Source organism: Canis aureus, chromosome 9 (assembly GCF_053574225.1).
Source record: "Canis aureus isolate CA01 chromosome 9, VMU_Caureus_v.1.0, whole genome shotgun sequence".
NCBI lineage: Eukaryota > Metazoa > Chordata > Mammalia > Carnivora > Canidae > Canis > Canis aureus.
Genome location: NC_135619.1, coordinates 78,875,957 through 78,891,914, shown reverse-complemented (window position 1 = coordinate 78,891,914; position 15,958 = coordinate 78,875,957). Strand labels below are relative to the sequence as shown.

Sequence of the window (15,958 nt, the reverse complement as noted above, 5' to 3'; positions counted from 1 at the left end):
TTCTTTGCAGGACTCAGGGGGACCGCAGATCCTGGAAATTTCCCCACTTTGCCACTTGAGCACCATCATACCAGGTTCACTCCATGCAGGACCAGAATTCTTTTTTTTTTAATTGGTGTTCAATCTGCCAACATACAGAATAACACCCAGGGCTCATCCCATCAAGTGCCCACATCCGTGCCCATCACCCAGTCACCCCCACCCCACCCACCTCCTTTTCTACCACCCCTTGTTCGTTTCCCAGAGTTAGGAGTCTCTCATGCTCTGTCTCCCTTTCTGATATTTCCGACTCATTTTTTCTCTTTTCCCCTTTATTCCCTTTCACAATTTTTATATTCCCCAAATGAATGAGACCATATAATGTTTGTCTTTCTCCGATTGACTTATTTCACTCAGCATATTACCCTCCAGTTCCGTTCACATCGAAGCAATTTGTGGGTATTTGTCGTTTGTAATGACTGAGTAATATTCCATTGTATACATAGACCACATCTTCTTTATCCATTCATCCTTCGATGGACACCGTTTTTCCTTCCACAGTTTGGGTATTGTGGACATTGCTGCTATAAATTCGGGGTTCAGTGCAGGATCAGAATTCTTAAGGTTCACACGTTCCTCTCTTGTCCTTAAAATCCTTGACAGTAGCTTCTGCAAGCAACCTCTTTCTTACTGTCATCCCAATAGTTGACTCTCCCCTAAGTCAACACTCCACAGCTCCAACACTCCAAAACCTGCTCAGTATTATTTTTTAAGATTCTATTTGCTTATTCACAAGAAACACACACACACACACAGATACTCAGTATTTTTTATGAGTATTGCAGTTTATATTCTTTCATCTCTGATCAATTTCTCCGATGTTTGAAATGATTCAATAAGCATCCAGCTATTCCAGGGATGTGACAAGCCCTGAGTCGCCCTAATCCTCTGACATCTTAACTCCTTCCTCCCATATTTTCTTATACTAAAGATGGTGTGTTGAATTCTTTCTGATTTATATGTTGGTTGTCCACCTTGAACTCTGGTATTTTGTTTCAGAATGTCCTAAACTTATTTCACCCCCGACTCTGATTCTGGATCCTATGGACTTATTTTTGTTTGTACAAGCCTATTCAATATTGTACAATCATTATGTTATGTTGCAGGAATTACATGCTGACCTATGGGGTTCATACACCTAAGGTCATCCAACAAGTGACATAAAGAGGCAATGCACCTCCTAGGAGTGAGATGGGGCTTCTAGGAGGGCAGGTAGTTTTCCCACGGACTAGAATTTCAGGAATATTATAGGCAAGACTCCATGTCTTTGTGAAGTGGACACAGGCACCTTTTGGTTGGTGGGCTCTTCTGGCAGTTTTCCTGATGCATATGATCCATTCAAAGTTGGAATGTGGGGATCCCTGGGTGGCGCAGCGGTTTAGCGCCTGCCTTTGGCCCAGGGCGCGATCCTGGAGACCCGGGATCGAGTCCCACATCGGGCTCCCGGTGCATGGAGCCTGCTTCTCCCTCTGCCTGTGTCTCTGCCTCTCTCTCTCTCACTGTGTGCCTATCATAAATAAATAAAAAAAAATCAAAGTTGGAATGTGTTAGATTTGGAGACAGAACAGAAGTCGTGTGCACAGCCACAGGGTCAGAGGGACTGATCTGAGAAAACCAAATTTAAGGTTGATTAGAGGCACAGATTGAAATTGAGTTGAAACTGAATTTTCCTGACACATTTGGTTTTTTCCTTTTATTTTATTATTTTTTAATAAATTTATTTTTTATTGGTGTTCAATTTGGCAACATACAGCATAACACCCAGTGCTCATCCTGTCATGTGCCCCTTCAGTGCCCACCACCCAGCCACCACCACCCCCACCCTCCTCCCTTCTACCACCCTTACTTCTTTTCTCATAGATAGGAGTCTTCCATGTTCTGTCTCTCTGATATTTCCTACCCATTTATTCTCCCTTCCCCTCTATTCCCTTTCACTATTATTTATATTCCCCAAATGAATGGGACCATATAATGTTTGTCCTTCTCTGATTGACTTATTTCACTCAGCATAATACCCTCCAGTTCCATCCACATCGAGTCCAATGGTGGGTATTTGTCATTTCTAAGGGCTGAGTAATATTCCATTATATATATAAACCACATCTTCTTTACCCATTCATCTTTCAATGGACACCGAGGCTCCTTCAACAGTTTCCTGCCACACTTATTATCAAAAATACCCGATAAATCTGTCGAGGGGTTCAAGGGTAGATATTTTTCTTCTCTTAGATGGAATATACTATTTGAATGTAAAAGGAATTCATCAAAAACTTAGAGTGGAAAGGCAGCATTACACTGTTTATTTAGGAGGGATAAGAAAAATAGACATATAGGCTATACAATGGAAAATGCTCATCCTGACATCAGTTTATTATATCCCAAACTGCATGAATGTAGCTCATTCAGCATCAGGTAAGCTTATCAAAGCCATTACAGAAAATCACAGATTTGACTGGAGTGACACACATTGACTGAGTTGATAGAGAGTTACAAATCCAAGTACATTACCTGAAACACTGAAATTCAGCTATATTCTAAATTTAGCAGAATCTTGTGATCCTTGATACAGCAGGGGTCCACATATCTCAGGAACCCTGTCAGTCTGTCCATCAGGTGTTTCAAGAGGGCCAGTAAGTCCTGTGGAGAGGAGCACAGGCCAAGATTCTGACTCACTGAAATGTGCACCAGAACATATGAACAAAACCTCTACAATTTAAGGGGTAGGATAAAATCACTCTATGGGGACACTTGACACCTAAAAGCCAAGATTGACATGCTAAAAGCATTACAAAGAACCACGTGGACACAAAATCTGAAGTCTGGAATATTACTTAATAAAATCATAGTTTCTCAAAGCAGTCATTACGAGCACACTAAGGCAGTCACAGCAGTTTGACAAGTAGGGCAAGAGGAGAACAGGTAGGACTCGAGATCCAGGAGTTATCAGGTAACATTCAAAAACATGGTGTGGTGAAAAATGCCACTAAACAATTATGAAAAATAAGGGAAGAAAGTTGGAGGAGGTCCTTTCATTGATCCTTCAGGTGTAGATATCAGCTCATTGTGTGTGACCTCTACCATCCCCTTGTTGAAACCTAAGGCCCATGAGATGGGAGGAGGAGGTGGGGCCTTCGGGAGCATGTAAGTCAGCAGTTGGATCCCCATGATGGGATCAGGAACCTTATTCACCAGGACGTGGAAATCTCCATGCCTCCTGTTCCATATGAGGTGACAGGGAAAGGACAGAATAGGACGTGGGTGCTCTCCAGACACCACATCTGCATGCACCTGGACGTAAGATGTCGCAGACTCCAGAACTATAGGAAATGAAGGTCGTTCTTTGATTTGCAAAATCCATTTAGATGTTACAGCAGCCAGCACAGGCTAAAGTTTTCTTCTTCTACCTTTTCTTCTTCTTCTTCTCCTTCTCCTCCTCCTCCTCCTCCTCTTCCTTCTTCTTCTTCTTCTTCTTCTTCTTCTTCTTCTTCTTAATAATAATAATTATTATTTTTATTATTACTATTATTATTTAATTAAATCCAATTTTCAAAAATTTACTATACACCCAGTGCTCATTACATCACGTACCCTCCTTAATGCCCATCACCCAGTTACCCCATCCCCACAATAACCTCCCTTCCAGTGACCCTCAGTTTAATTACCAGAGTTAAGTGACTCTCATGGTTTACCTTCCTCTCTAGTATTACCCCGGTCAGTTCCACTCCTTCCCTTTTGGTCTCTTTCAATATTTCTTATACTCCACATATGACTGAGACCATATCATTGCGTATCAGTGATTGGTTTATTTTCTTCAATATAATACCTCAAGTTCTAGCCATGTTGATGTGAATGTTCCTTCATGTTATACATAATTACTTGCGACTTAATTATACTTCAATTTATATATAAACCACATCTTCTTTATCCTTTTTCCTGTCAAGGAACACCATAGTTCTTCCCAGTTTAGTTATGGTGAACATCGCTGCTGTGAACACTGGGGTGCAGGTGACCCTTCATTTAACTATATCTGTGTCTCTGAAGCTAATACCCAGTATAGCAATGGCTTGTTCATAGGGTGGCTCTATTCTCAGTTTTTGAATAAATTTGATTCCATTATCTGAGGAGCCTGCACCAGCTTTCATTCCTACCAACAGTGGAAGAGTTCTCCCTTTCTCCACATGCTCTGCAATATTTGTCATTTCCAGCCGTGTTAGTGTATCCATTCTGAGTTGTAGAAGTGGTATCTCCTTGTGATTTTCATTTGTATTTTCCTGATAAAAATTCATGTGGATCATTTTGCTTTTTTTAAATAATAAATTATTTTTTATTGGTGTTCAATTTGCAAACATACAGAATAACACCCAGTGCTCATCCCGTCAAGTGCCCCCCTCAGTGTCTGCCACTCAGTCACCCCCACCTGCCGCCCTCCTCCCCTTCCACCACTCCTAGATCATTTCCCAGAGTTAGGAGTCTTCCATGTTCTGTCTCCCTTTCTGATATTTCCTACCCATTTCTTCTCCCTTCCCCTCTATTCCCTTTCACTATTATTTATATTCCCCAAATGAATGAGACCATATAATGTTTGTCTTTCTCCGATTGATTTTTTTCACTCAGCGTAATACCCTTCAGTTCCATCCATGTCGAAGCAAATGGTGGGTTTACCTCCTGTAGGAATACATATCACATATGTATACCTCTTGCAGGAATACATATCATAAAATTTTCTTTAAATAAATAAAATGAAATTAGAAAAAATAAGTATACAATATACATATAATATAAACATTAAAGAGAAAATTTAAGAACAAAATAATGATGTGAAGATTAATTACATTAAACAAGTAAGGAAATTGGGAAGACAAAAGAGAGAAATGGTCATTCTAAGTAGACAAATATCTGATTCTCTGGGAAAGGAGATGAACGATATATGGAAGAAGCACATAACACAAAATTATAGTACAAATACACCAAGGTCCTACGTGGAGCCTCAGGTGGAAGCTGTCCTCTCCCCAAGGTCACCAGCTGGTTCTGAAGATCAGGTGTACACTGTGCACATGCAGAGACCACAAACTTTTACTGGACCCATGAGGATCCTCATGGTTAGGATCTGGATTGGAGGAACTCCCACCTGCATAGAACAACTCCTTGATCTTTCAGGTGCTGATATCAGTTCCCTGGGTGTGACCTCTACCATCTGCATGCTGAAACCTGTCGCCCATGTGATGTGAGGCAGATGTGGAGCCTTAGCGGAGCACTTAGGTCAGAAGGTGTGCAGCCTCATGATGGGATCAGGTCCCTTATACACCAGGACTGGGAAAGCTCCCTGCACGCTGGACCAATGTGAGGTGACAGGGAATGGACAGGCTAGGATGTGGGTGGTCGCCAGACACCACATATGCCTACTCTTGGACCTCAGGGTTTCCAGGCTCCAAGTCTATGGGAATGAGTGTCTGTTGTTTGATTCATCAAGTCCATGTAGGATGTTCCAGCAGGGGAACCAGGATAAGGTCGTTTATATTGTCTTTATTTAAATGCAATTTGCTAGCATATTGTATAACACACAGTCCTCTTCACATCACATGCCCTCCTTAATGCTGATCTGTTGTGCCCAACATTGCAAATCTGAGAAACCCCCAAGGAGCCGACACCGATGCAAGTGCAAGAGGGTTTATTAGCAAGCTCGAGCTTGGATCCCAGTATACCCAACACAGTGGAGCAGGAACTCTGACCCCGAAGTGGGTTACAGCTGTGTTTTTTATGGGCTGGTCTAAGGGATTTTCAGAAGTGGTGGAGGAATTTCTCAAGTTTTGTTTACATTCTGATATGGGGCTTTCAAGGGCATGGAGCTCTGTTCTCATTCTAATATGGAGCTTTCTGCCACTGGCTTGGGCCGTTGTCTTGTGATATGGGATTCCCTGCTGAGGACATTCTGCAGTTTTTTCTGTAAAATTCAGCTCTTCTTTACAGGGGTCTTAGATGGCTGTACTTGTGATAATGCTAAACTTGAGGTGGAATGGCCTTAAATTTTCTCAGCCTCCACATTTCTCCCTCACAGAGGAACCTAAGGACAGACCCAATCGTGGGTCCACGTTGGTCTCCGATTGAGCCAGGGGAATGATTAAACCATGATTCAAACCAACCTTGTTGCTGTTCTTGCTCCCGTTTATGTCTAGCCAAACCTTTTCTGACTTTTGCCACAGATTCCCGGACCTTTCCTGAGTGGCCAGTAAAGAAGCAACACTCCTCTTTTGGGGCAGCACATAACCCCCCTCCTTGCTTGCGAAAGCCTCTCTACACTTAAGATGCTCCCATCTTTTTAAACCTTAAAAGACTTTAAAAGTAAGGCTGAATTGGGTTCACATTTTTAAATGGCTAATGGAGATTGGTTCTGGCATGAAGAGGACAGGCATAAGCAACATTAGTGGAGAAAGTGAGAACGGTGCAGTCTTAGCTTTAGGGGATTGTGGCCTTTCCATTCTGGAACAAAGTCCATGATAATGGCGTGTGGGTCAGCTGGCCAGACGTGGGGGTAGTGGACCCAGGGAGTAATCCCATCGACCTTGAGAGCATTTGGTGTGGTCAGGATCACAATGTAGTGTCCCTTCTAATGAGGTTGAAGTGTCTGGTGTTGGCATCTCCTCACCTACACCCAGTCACCTGGCCGGTATCCTTGGGGACCCAGAGGTCGCCCAGTCTTTTAGAAGGCCCTCAGTTATGGTCACAACTGCTCATGGATTCGTTGTAACATTTGGAGGGAGAAAAGGAGTTGGTGATCATCAAATTCAGCAAGCACCTCAGGTTTTAAATTGGATATAATAGGTGGAGCAAGACCCAACATGATCTTGTAGGGAGTCAGTCCGATCTTATACAGGAAGTTCCTCACCCTATATGGGGCGAAGGGGAGGAGAGTCACCCAGTCCCCGCCAGTCTCCAGGGCTAATTTAGTTAAAGTCTCCTTTAATATTCTGTTCAGGCTCTCTACCTGTCCTGAGCTTTAGGATCTATATGCACAATGTAATTTCCAGTCTGCCCCAAGTGCTAGTGCCACTCCCTGTGTTACCTTAGAGACGAATCCTGAGCTGTTGTCTGATCCAATCTTAACAGGAAAACCATACCTCAGTTTTTTTACCCAGTGGCTCTCTTCTTTGCAATAAGCAGATTGGTTTTTGTTCAGCTTAGGGCACTCCTGACGGGGACCAGGGCCATCCTCCTTACATGTCCCTGAAGCCAGCTTCTTGAGGTGCCTCAGTCGTTCCCGTGGGTCCTCCGTGGTTGTGGCCAGCAGGATCTTGGCCAGGTTTCAGGTCTGCTGGTCACATAGTTTGGCTTGTTTCTCTTCCAGACTTTCTCTATTATTATAGACTCTTTCTGCTACTACTACTAAGTCCTGTAATCTCTTCTCTCCTAGTCTCTCTACTCCTGCAATTTCTTTTTAATGTCCAAAGTAGCCTGGTTAACAGAAGCCATGATAATTGCAGCCTTTGTTTCTGGGGCTTCTGGGTTCATAAGGGTGTACTGCCTAAAAGCTTCCATGATTCTATCTAAGACGGCTGCTGGACTCTCATCCTTACCTTGTCTCACATCATATACCTTGGCCAGATTGGTAGGCTTGCAAGCGGCAGACTGGAGACCTGCCATTAGAGTCTGGCGGTAGACCTGGAGCCTCTCCTTACCTTCAGCTGAGTTGTAGTCCCAGGTGGGGCGGGATAGAGAGAAGGCAGCATTTATGAGGTCTGGGTTTTGAGTCAGCTGTCTGTCCTCTCCCAGGACAGACTTCCAGGCTTCCATCTGAATTCGTTCTCTCTCTTCGGTGGTGAAGAGATCCTGCAAGAACTGTTGTCAGTCATCCGAAGTAGGCTGGTGGGTAAAGAGAATAGTATCTAAAAGCCCGATTAGATCTCTTGAATCTGGAATCTCCAACCAGGCACATGCACATGAGAATCAGCACAGCAACCCCCACCCGCAGAATGCCAGCTGTAAGGTCAGAAGAGCAGCAAGTTCTTGACCAGCAGCGCTGGAAACCTAGAGAGGTATAGAGAAGGATTTACAGTATATAGAACTAGATGGTACTCTTCCTTCTTTTCCTGTTTACTTTTGGTTTTTTCCCCCTTTTTAATTCTTCTTTTCTTTTTTTTCTCTCCTTTGTGATTCTTGGAATTTATTGTTTACTACTTAGTTTTAAAATTTGATTTTCAGTTAAGGGGATCTTTTGCTTTATTTCATTCCGTAATTTGTTTTCCATTCCTGGCCTCCTACTTTGTCAGAATTATCTAGGGTGAAATTTACTCAGGTTGTGGTTAATATTCTTAATGCAGCCCGCTGAAACAGCCACTCTGCACTGAGCAAAATGACTAGACAGAAGAAATAACCACAAAAGAAAGAAACAGAAACAATACTCTCTGCCTCAGACTTACAAAATTTGGATTACAACTCATATTCAGAAACCCAATTCAGAAGCATAATTGGAAAGCTACTAGTGGCTTTGGAAAAAAGCATAAAGGATTCAAGAGACTTCATGAATTCAGAATTTACATCTAATTAGACCAAATTTAAAAATCTCAATCAAATGAGATGCAATCTAAAATGGAAGTGCTAATGATGAATCTGCTTTTTTAATAATAAATTTATTTTTTATTGGTGTTCAATTTGCCAACATACAGAATAACACGCAGTGCTCATCCCATCAAGTGCCCACCTCAGTGCTAATGATGAGTCTTAATGACATAGAAGAAAGAGTGAGTGACATAGAATACAAGTTGATAGCAAGGAAGTAAGCTGAGGAAAAAAAACGGAAAATAATTAAAAGAACATGAGGAAAGGTTAAGGGAAATAAATGATGGGTGTACACACTCCTCACCACTTCTTGTCTTGAAGGCCCAGGAGCAGGTTCAGATGGAGGTTCTGGGCAGGTTTCCTGTAGGGCTCTATATCTTCTCCATGGAGCAGATTCCCCCCAGGGAGCCTCTATAGACTCAAGATTCTGAGTTGACTTCTTCAGTGTGTGATTTTAAAATTTGTTTCTTTATAAGAAACAGTTATTTCTATATTCACAGAGCACACAGTGGCTTACACTTCTTTAGACTTGTCACTAAATAGGAATAAATTACTAATATCTCCATGTTGAGGATGTCCAAAATAGGTCAACCTATATATGCACCTATAAAAAAATCGATGTAGAGAGAAACAATATGAAATATTGGGAAATGGTTAGTGATCTCAAGAAAGCAGCACAAATCATGAAATGATAATAGAAGATGCCTGAGGTACTACCCAGGGTCTCAGGTGGAACCTGTCTTCTCCCAAGGTCACCAGGTGGTACTGAAGGTCATGGGTACACTGTGCACAGAGACCAGAAGCTTCTACTGGATCCATGTTTATCCCCAGGATGAGGAGCTGGATTGGAGAACCTTCCACCTGCAGGGAATAACTCATTGACCAGTCAGGTGCTGATATCAGTTCCCTCTGTGTGACCTCTACCATGCCCATGTTGGAACCTAATGACATTGAAATGGGGAAGGAGGTGGAGCCTTAGGGGAACACTTAGGTAAGGAGGGTGAAGCCTCAGGATAGGACCCTATCAAAACACCACCAACATTTTTCTAGACAATGCAACAAGCCTAAAATTTGTAAATAAACAGAAAAGATTTTGAGTGAGCAAAAGAATGTTGAAACAAAAACAAATCAGGGCAGCCCGGGTGGCTCAGCGTTTTAGCACTGCCTTTTTGTCCAGGGCTTGATCCTGCAGACCTGGGAACAAGTCCCATATCAGGCTCCCTATATGGTGCCTGCTGCTCCCTCTGCCTGAGTCTCTACCACTATCTCTGTATCCCTGTGTCTCTCATGAGTAAATTAATAAAAACTTAAAAAAATGAAAAAGCCATCAGAATTCCAGATTTCAAAGTTGTGATCATCAAAACAGTATAATAGTGACAGTAAAGCATGCACATAGTCAATGGAATAGAAAAAGAACCCATAAATGGACACACAGCTCTATGGCCAACGTATCCTCGACAAATTACAAAAGACTATTGATTGGAACAAGGGCACTCTCTTGAACAAGTGGTGTTGGGAACATTGGACAGCTGCAAATAGAATGAACCTGGGCCACATTCTTACACTCCACACAAAGATAAACTCAGAGTAGATGAAAGACCTAAATGTGAGGCAAGAAACTATCAAAATCAAGGAGAATTTGTGACCTCGGCCACAAGAGGTTCTTCATACTCGAAACTCCAAAGGGAAGGCAAACAAAAGTAAAAGTGAACTCTATGCACTACATAAAGGAAGGAGCTGTAGTACAGCTGTGGAAATACAACATAATTAAAAAGCAACCTAACAACTGGAAAAGATAGGGATGCCTGTGTAGGTTGAACATCTGTCTTTGGCACAGGGAGTATAGAGCTCTAGGATTGAGACCAGCATTAGGCTCCTTGTGGGGAGCCCACTTCTCCCTCTGCCGGTCTCTGAATCTCTCACTCCATCTCTGATGAATAAATAAATAACATCTTCCAAAAGAATAAAAACAATGGGAGAAGAGATTTGCAAATCTATCTCCAGATTAAGGCTAGTTTCCAAAATCGAAAAATAAATTACCAAACTAAACACCACAAAGTGAAAACTACAATAAGAAATGGGCAGAGGACATGATGATTCACCTTGTCCTGATTTGTGTTGTAGACTGTCACTTTATATTAGGTAGGTCATCCACATACAAAATGAAATGTATTGTCTCCTCTAGGTCTACCTTGTATCAACTGCTTACCCGAATGATGCACATGCAATGAAATGCCGGGACTCCTGCACCCCGATGCTTAGAGCAGCAATGTCCACAATTGGTAAACTGGAGAAGGAGACTCGGTAACCATCGAAAGATGAATGGATAAAGAAGATGTGGTTTATGTATACAATGGAATATTACTCAGCCATTAAAAATGACAAATAACCACCATTTGCTTCAATGAAGATGGAACTGGAGCATATTATGGCTGAGTGAAATAAGTCAATCGGAGAAGGACAAACGTATGGTCTCATTCATTTGGGGAATATAAATAATAGTGAAAGGGAATAGAAGGGAAGGGAGAAGAAATGTGTAGAAAATATCAGAAATGGAATTAGAACATGGAAGACTCCTAACTCTAGGAAATGAATTAGGGGTGGTGGAAGGGGATAATGGAGGGGGGAAGGGGTGAATGGGTGAAGGGCACTGAAGGGGGCACTTGACGGGATGAGCACTGGGTGTTATTTTGTATGTTGGCAAATTGAATACCAATAAAAAAAATTATTATTTAAAAAAGGCTGCAATAAACATAGGATGCATTTAAAAAACAAATAGAACAGACAATGCATCCTGAAGACAAGAGGAAAATGCTTTCTGCCCTGGACTGGAGGACCTACCAGTAAACGTAGCAAGAAAACTACATTAAAAAACAAAGAAAAAGTGGTAACCTGTAAAGAAAATAATTAGTTTTCCTATGACAATGTCTTAATAGAGTCAATGAGTAAAAACGTCACATAAAAACTGGAAGAAATAACTCATGAGCTCAGCAAAAGAATCAGTATATAAAATCAGCAAATAAAGACTGCTAACTCTGGGAAACGAACTAGGGGTGGTAGAAGGGGAGGAGGGCGGGGGGTGGGAGTGAATGGGTGACGGGCACTGGGGGTTATTCTGTATGTTAGTAAATTGAACACCAATAAAAAATTTAAAAAAATAAAAAAAATAAAATCAGCAAATAAAATAAAGATATATTCCTACATAATAAATACAAATTACATGTACAAAATTTAAAAAAAATGATCTGATTTCCACTAGCACCAAAAATAAATATTTAGGATTAAAATTTATTAACAAGATGAAATATCTCCAGAAAATGTCCTATACTGATGTGTCTTTTGAAATGAATCAAGAAATTCAAAAATAACTGTCATTAGAACTTCATATAGTCAGAGGGTCATCTACACAAATTGCTATAGAATTGTGGTGCAACACTTGTGTTGGCTTTAAATACACGAATGTAAGTCTGTAGCTGGTCATATGGTCAGAGGACATGCAAATAGGGCCTTCCCTTCACTGATTAAACCAGCCCAGTCCCGACCCTGCAGCTGGGAGAGGAGCCCCAGCCCCAGGAACCCCAGGTGACCCGATTCAGTGATCAGGACACAACACAGACAAATTACCATGGAGTCTGTGCTCAGCTGGGTTTTCCTTGTCGCTATTTTACAAGGTAATTCATAGAGAACCAGAAACCTTGAGTCTGTGAGTGAAGGTGAGTGAGGGAAAGAGGGGATGTGGGACAGTTGTTTGACCAGGATGTCTTGTGTCTGCAGGTGTCCAGGGTGAGGTGCAGCTGGTGGAGTCTGGGGGAGACATGGTGAAGCCTGCGGGGTCCCTGAGACTGTCCTGTGTGGCCTCTGGATTCACCTTCAGTAGCTACAGCATGAGCTGGGTCCGCCAGGCTCCTGGGAAGGGGCTGCAGTGGGTCGCAGGTATTAACAGCGGTGGAAGTAGCACATACTACACAGACGCTGTGAAGGGCCGATTCACCATCTCCAGAGACAACGCCAAGAACACAGTGTATCTGCAGATGAACAGCCTGAGAGCCGAGGACACGGCCATGTATTACTGTGCAAAGGACACAGTAAGGCAAACTCAGTGTGAGCCCAGACACAAACCTCCCTGTAGAAGGGGATCAGGACCACCAGGGGGTGCACACTCCTCACCACTTGTGTCTTGAAGGCCCAGGAGCAGGTGCAGAGGCTGGTTCTGGGGAGGTTTCCTGTCAGGGACCGGGCTTCCTCTCCATGGAGCAGTTTCCCCCCAGGAGCCCCTCTGAACACTTGATCATGTGTTTACCTATTCAGTCTCTTTCTTAGAGACCTAGAATTCAAATATAGAACTTGCACTTACTTGTACTTAAATTCTCCTGACCCGAAATTTTAATCAATTACAAATAACTCAATTCACATCATCTGAACCTTTTAATGAGTCCTAGTGGTGATCACTGAGGATCACAGGACCCCAAGCTAACATGCTGTCTTGCACATTGCGGTATAGCAGAATCCCCAGTCAACACAAGAGTAAAGAGACATTCTACAAAAATGTTAATAACAGCCTGGGAGTGAGAGAGATTTCCCGCATGACATCATGACATGGTAGGGATGTGGACTCAGAGGTCATTCACACAAAGCGCGCACACACACACACACACACACACACACACAATAACAAGAGTATAACCATTCATCACCTTCACCTTTATGTCTGATGAGAGCCAGGCAGGCCTCTCATCAGGTCATAAATGCCTGGATGGTGCCGGGGAAGGACACTGGCTCCGGGTGTGTGTTGTGGGTCAGTGGTGGGATGGGGTCCTGCTCCAGGAGGGGCTTGTATGGTGTTAGTGTCCCAACTGCATCAAAAGAGGGAACTCCTCGGTTACTGTTTGATTTCTTATCCTTTGGGTGCAGGAGAAGAATGAGCAAGGAATGTCAGGGAGGTAACAGGCAGTAAAGACTGCACATGGTGTGAGGAATCATTTCACTAAACAAGCATCAAACTGGAAGGAAAAAAGAGAAACATGGTCATTCTCGGTAGACAGATGTCTGAATCATAAGGAAAGGAGATGAATAATATATGGAAGCAACACGAAACTTTAAATAATACTACAAATAGGCCAAGATCCTTCTCAGGTCTCAGATGGAAGGTGTCCTCTCCCCAAGGTCACAATCTGGTTCTGAAGGTCATGTATACACCATGTGCTCATAGACCAGAAGCTTCTACTGGATCAATGAGGAACCTCAGTGTGATGAGGTGGATTGGAGAAACTTCCACCTGCAGGGAATAACTCATGGATCCTTCTGGTGCTGATGTCAGATCACTGTGTGTCACCTTTACCATGCCCATGTTGGAACCGAAAGTCCATGAGATGGGGAAGGAGGTGGAGCCTTAGGGGAACATTTAGGTAAGGAGGTGCAGCCTCATGATAGGATCAGGGCCCTTATAAACCAGGACTGGGAAAGTTCCCTGCACCCTGGCCCCATGTGAGGTGATGGGGAAAGGATGGGGTAGGACGTGGGTGCTCTCCAGAGACCACATCTGCCTGCACTTGGACCTCAGACTTCCCAGATTCCAGATCTGTGAGAATGAGTGCCTGTTGTTTGATCGTCCCAGTCCATGTATGATGTTCCAGGAATTTTTTCCATTTTTTTCTTTGTTGAAATTGAATTTACCAATATTTACTACACACTCAGTGCTCATCATATCACATCCCCTCCTTAACTCCCATCACCCAGTTCCCCATCCCACACCCCCTCTCTTCCAGCGACCTTCAGGTTTTTTTCCCCCAGAGTTACGTGTCTCCCATGATTTGTCTTCCTTGTAATATTACCCCACTTAAGTTTCACTCCTTCCCTTATGGTCTCTTTCAATATTTCCTATACTCCACATATGGGTGAGACCATATCATTACCTTTCTGTGATTAATTTCTCTCACTATAATAGCTCCTGTTCCATCCATGTTGAAGGAAATGCTATTTCATGTTATTCATCATTTCTGACAGGTGTGTAATATCCCATTGTATATATAAACCACATATTTTGTATATTTTTTTGGAGTTCGATTTGCCTACATATAACAGCTAGTACTCATTCCGTCAATTGCCCCCCTCAGCTCCTGTCATCCAGGTACCCCAACCCACCATCCAACTCCCCTTCCACTACTCCTTCCTTTTTTCCCCCATAGGTAGGAGTTTCTCATGTACTGTTACTGTCTCTGATAATTCTCACTCATTCTATCTCCTTTCCCCATTGTTCCCTTGCACTATTTTTATGTACTTTGTATGTGTGAAACCATATAATGTTTGTCCTTCACTGAATCACTTACTTCACTCAGCATAATCCCTTCCAGTTCCATCCACATTGAAGCAAATGGTGGTTATTCGTCATTTCTAATGGCTGAGTAATGTCCCATTGTATATATAAACCACATCTTCTCTAAACATTCATCTGTCGATGGACACCGAGGCTCATTCCACATCTTCTTTATCACTCTTCTGTAGAAGGGAATCATGATTCCTCCCACAGTTTGGCTATTCTGGACATTGTTGCTGTGAATATTGGGGTGCAGGGGTCCCTTAATTACATTAAATTTGCATTTTTGGGGTAAATAACATGTAATTCAATGGCTGTGTCCTAGGGTAGCTCTATTCTCACTTTTTCAGGACATTCCATTCTGTTTTCTGGAGTGGATGAACAAGCCTGCATTCCCACCAAAAGAAGAGAAAGTTCCACTTTCTCAATATCCTCGCTTATATTTATTGCTTCCTGCTTGTTACTTTATCCATTCTGAGTTGTGTAAGTGGGACCTTAGTGTGGTTTTCATTTGTATTTCCCTGATGTCAAGTGTTCCTGCTGGATTTCCCATGGGTGGGGCAGGAAGAGAAGATGGGGTGTTGGAGATCAAGGAGCGAGCAGGTAACACTCAAGAATACTGTGTGATGACAAATTCCACTTAACAATTATGAGGGAACAAATGTGAAGGAGGACCTTCCACCTGCAGGGAATAACTCATGGATCCTTCGGGTGCTGATATAGCTAACTGTGTGTCATCATATCTACCATCCTCAGGTTGGAACCTCACATCTATGTGATGGAAGAAGGAGTTGGGACCTTAGGGGACAATGAGGTCAGGAGATGGAGACTCATGATGCGATCAGGAACCTGATCAGGAACCATCAGTACATGGAAAGCTCAATGTCCCCTGGCCCCATTTGAAAGGGGGAGAAAGGACATGCTAGGACATGGGTGCTCCAGACACCACATCTGCCTGCACCTGGACCTTAGACTTCCCAGACTCCAGAGCTGTGAGAATGAGCGTCTGTTGTTTAGTCCACTGAATCTGGGAATGTGGTGACATCACCCAGA

General features: G+C 42.8%; 1 gene segment (V, D, J or C); it reads left to right on the top strand.

The window, feature by feature from the left end:
• Positions 1–12,788, top strand: part of LOC144321269 (immunoglobulin heavy variable 3-23-like) — a 79,343-nt gene extending 66,555 nt beyond the window's left edge. The window contains 1 exon segment of the V gene segment in view: positions 12,367–12,788. Coding sequence covers positions 12,367–12,773 — 407 coding nt within the window.
• The last annotated feature ends 3,170 nt before the right edge of the window (positions 12,789–15,958 follow it).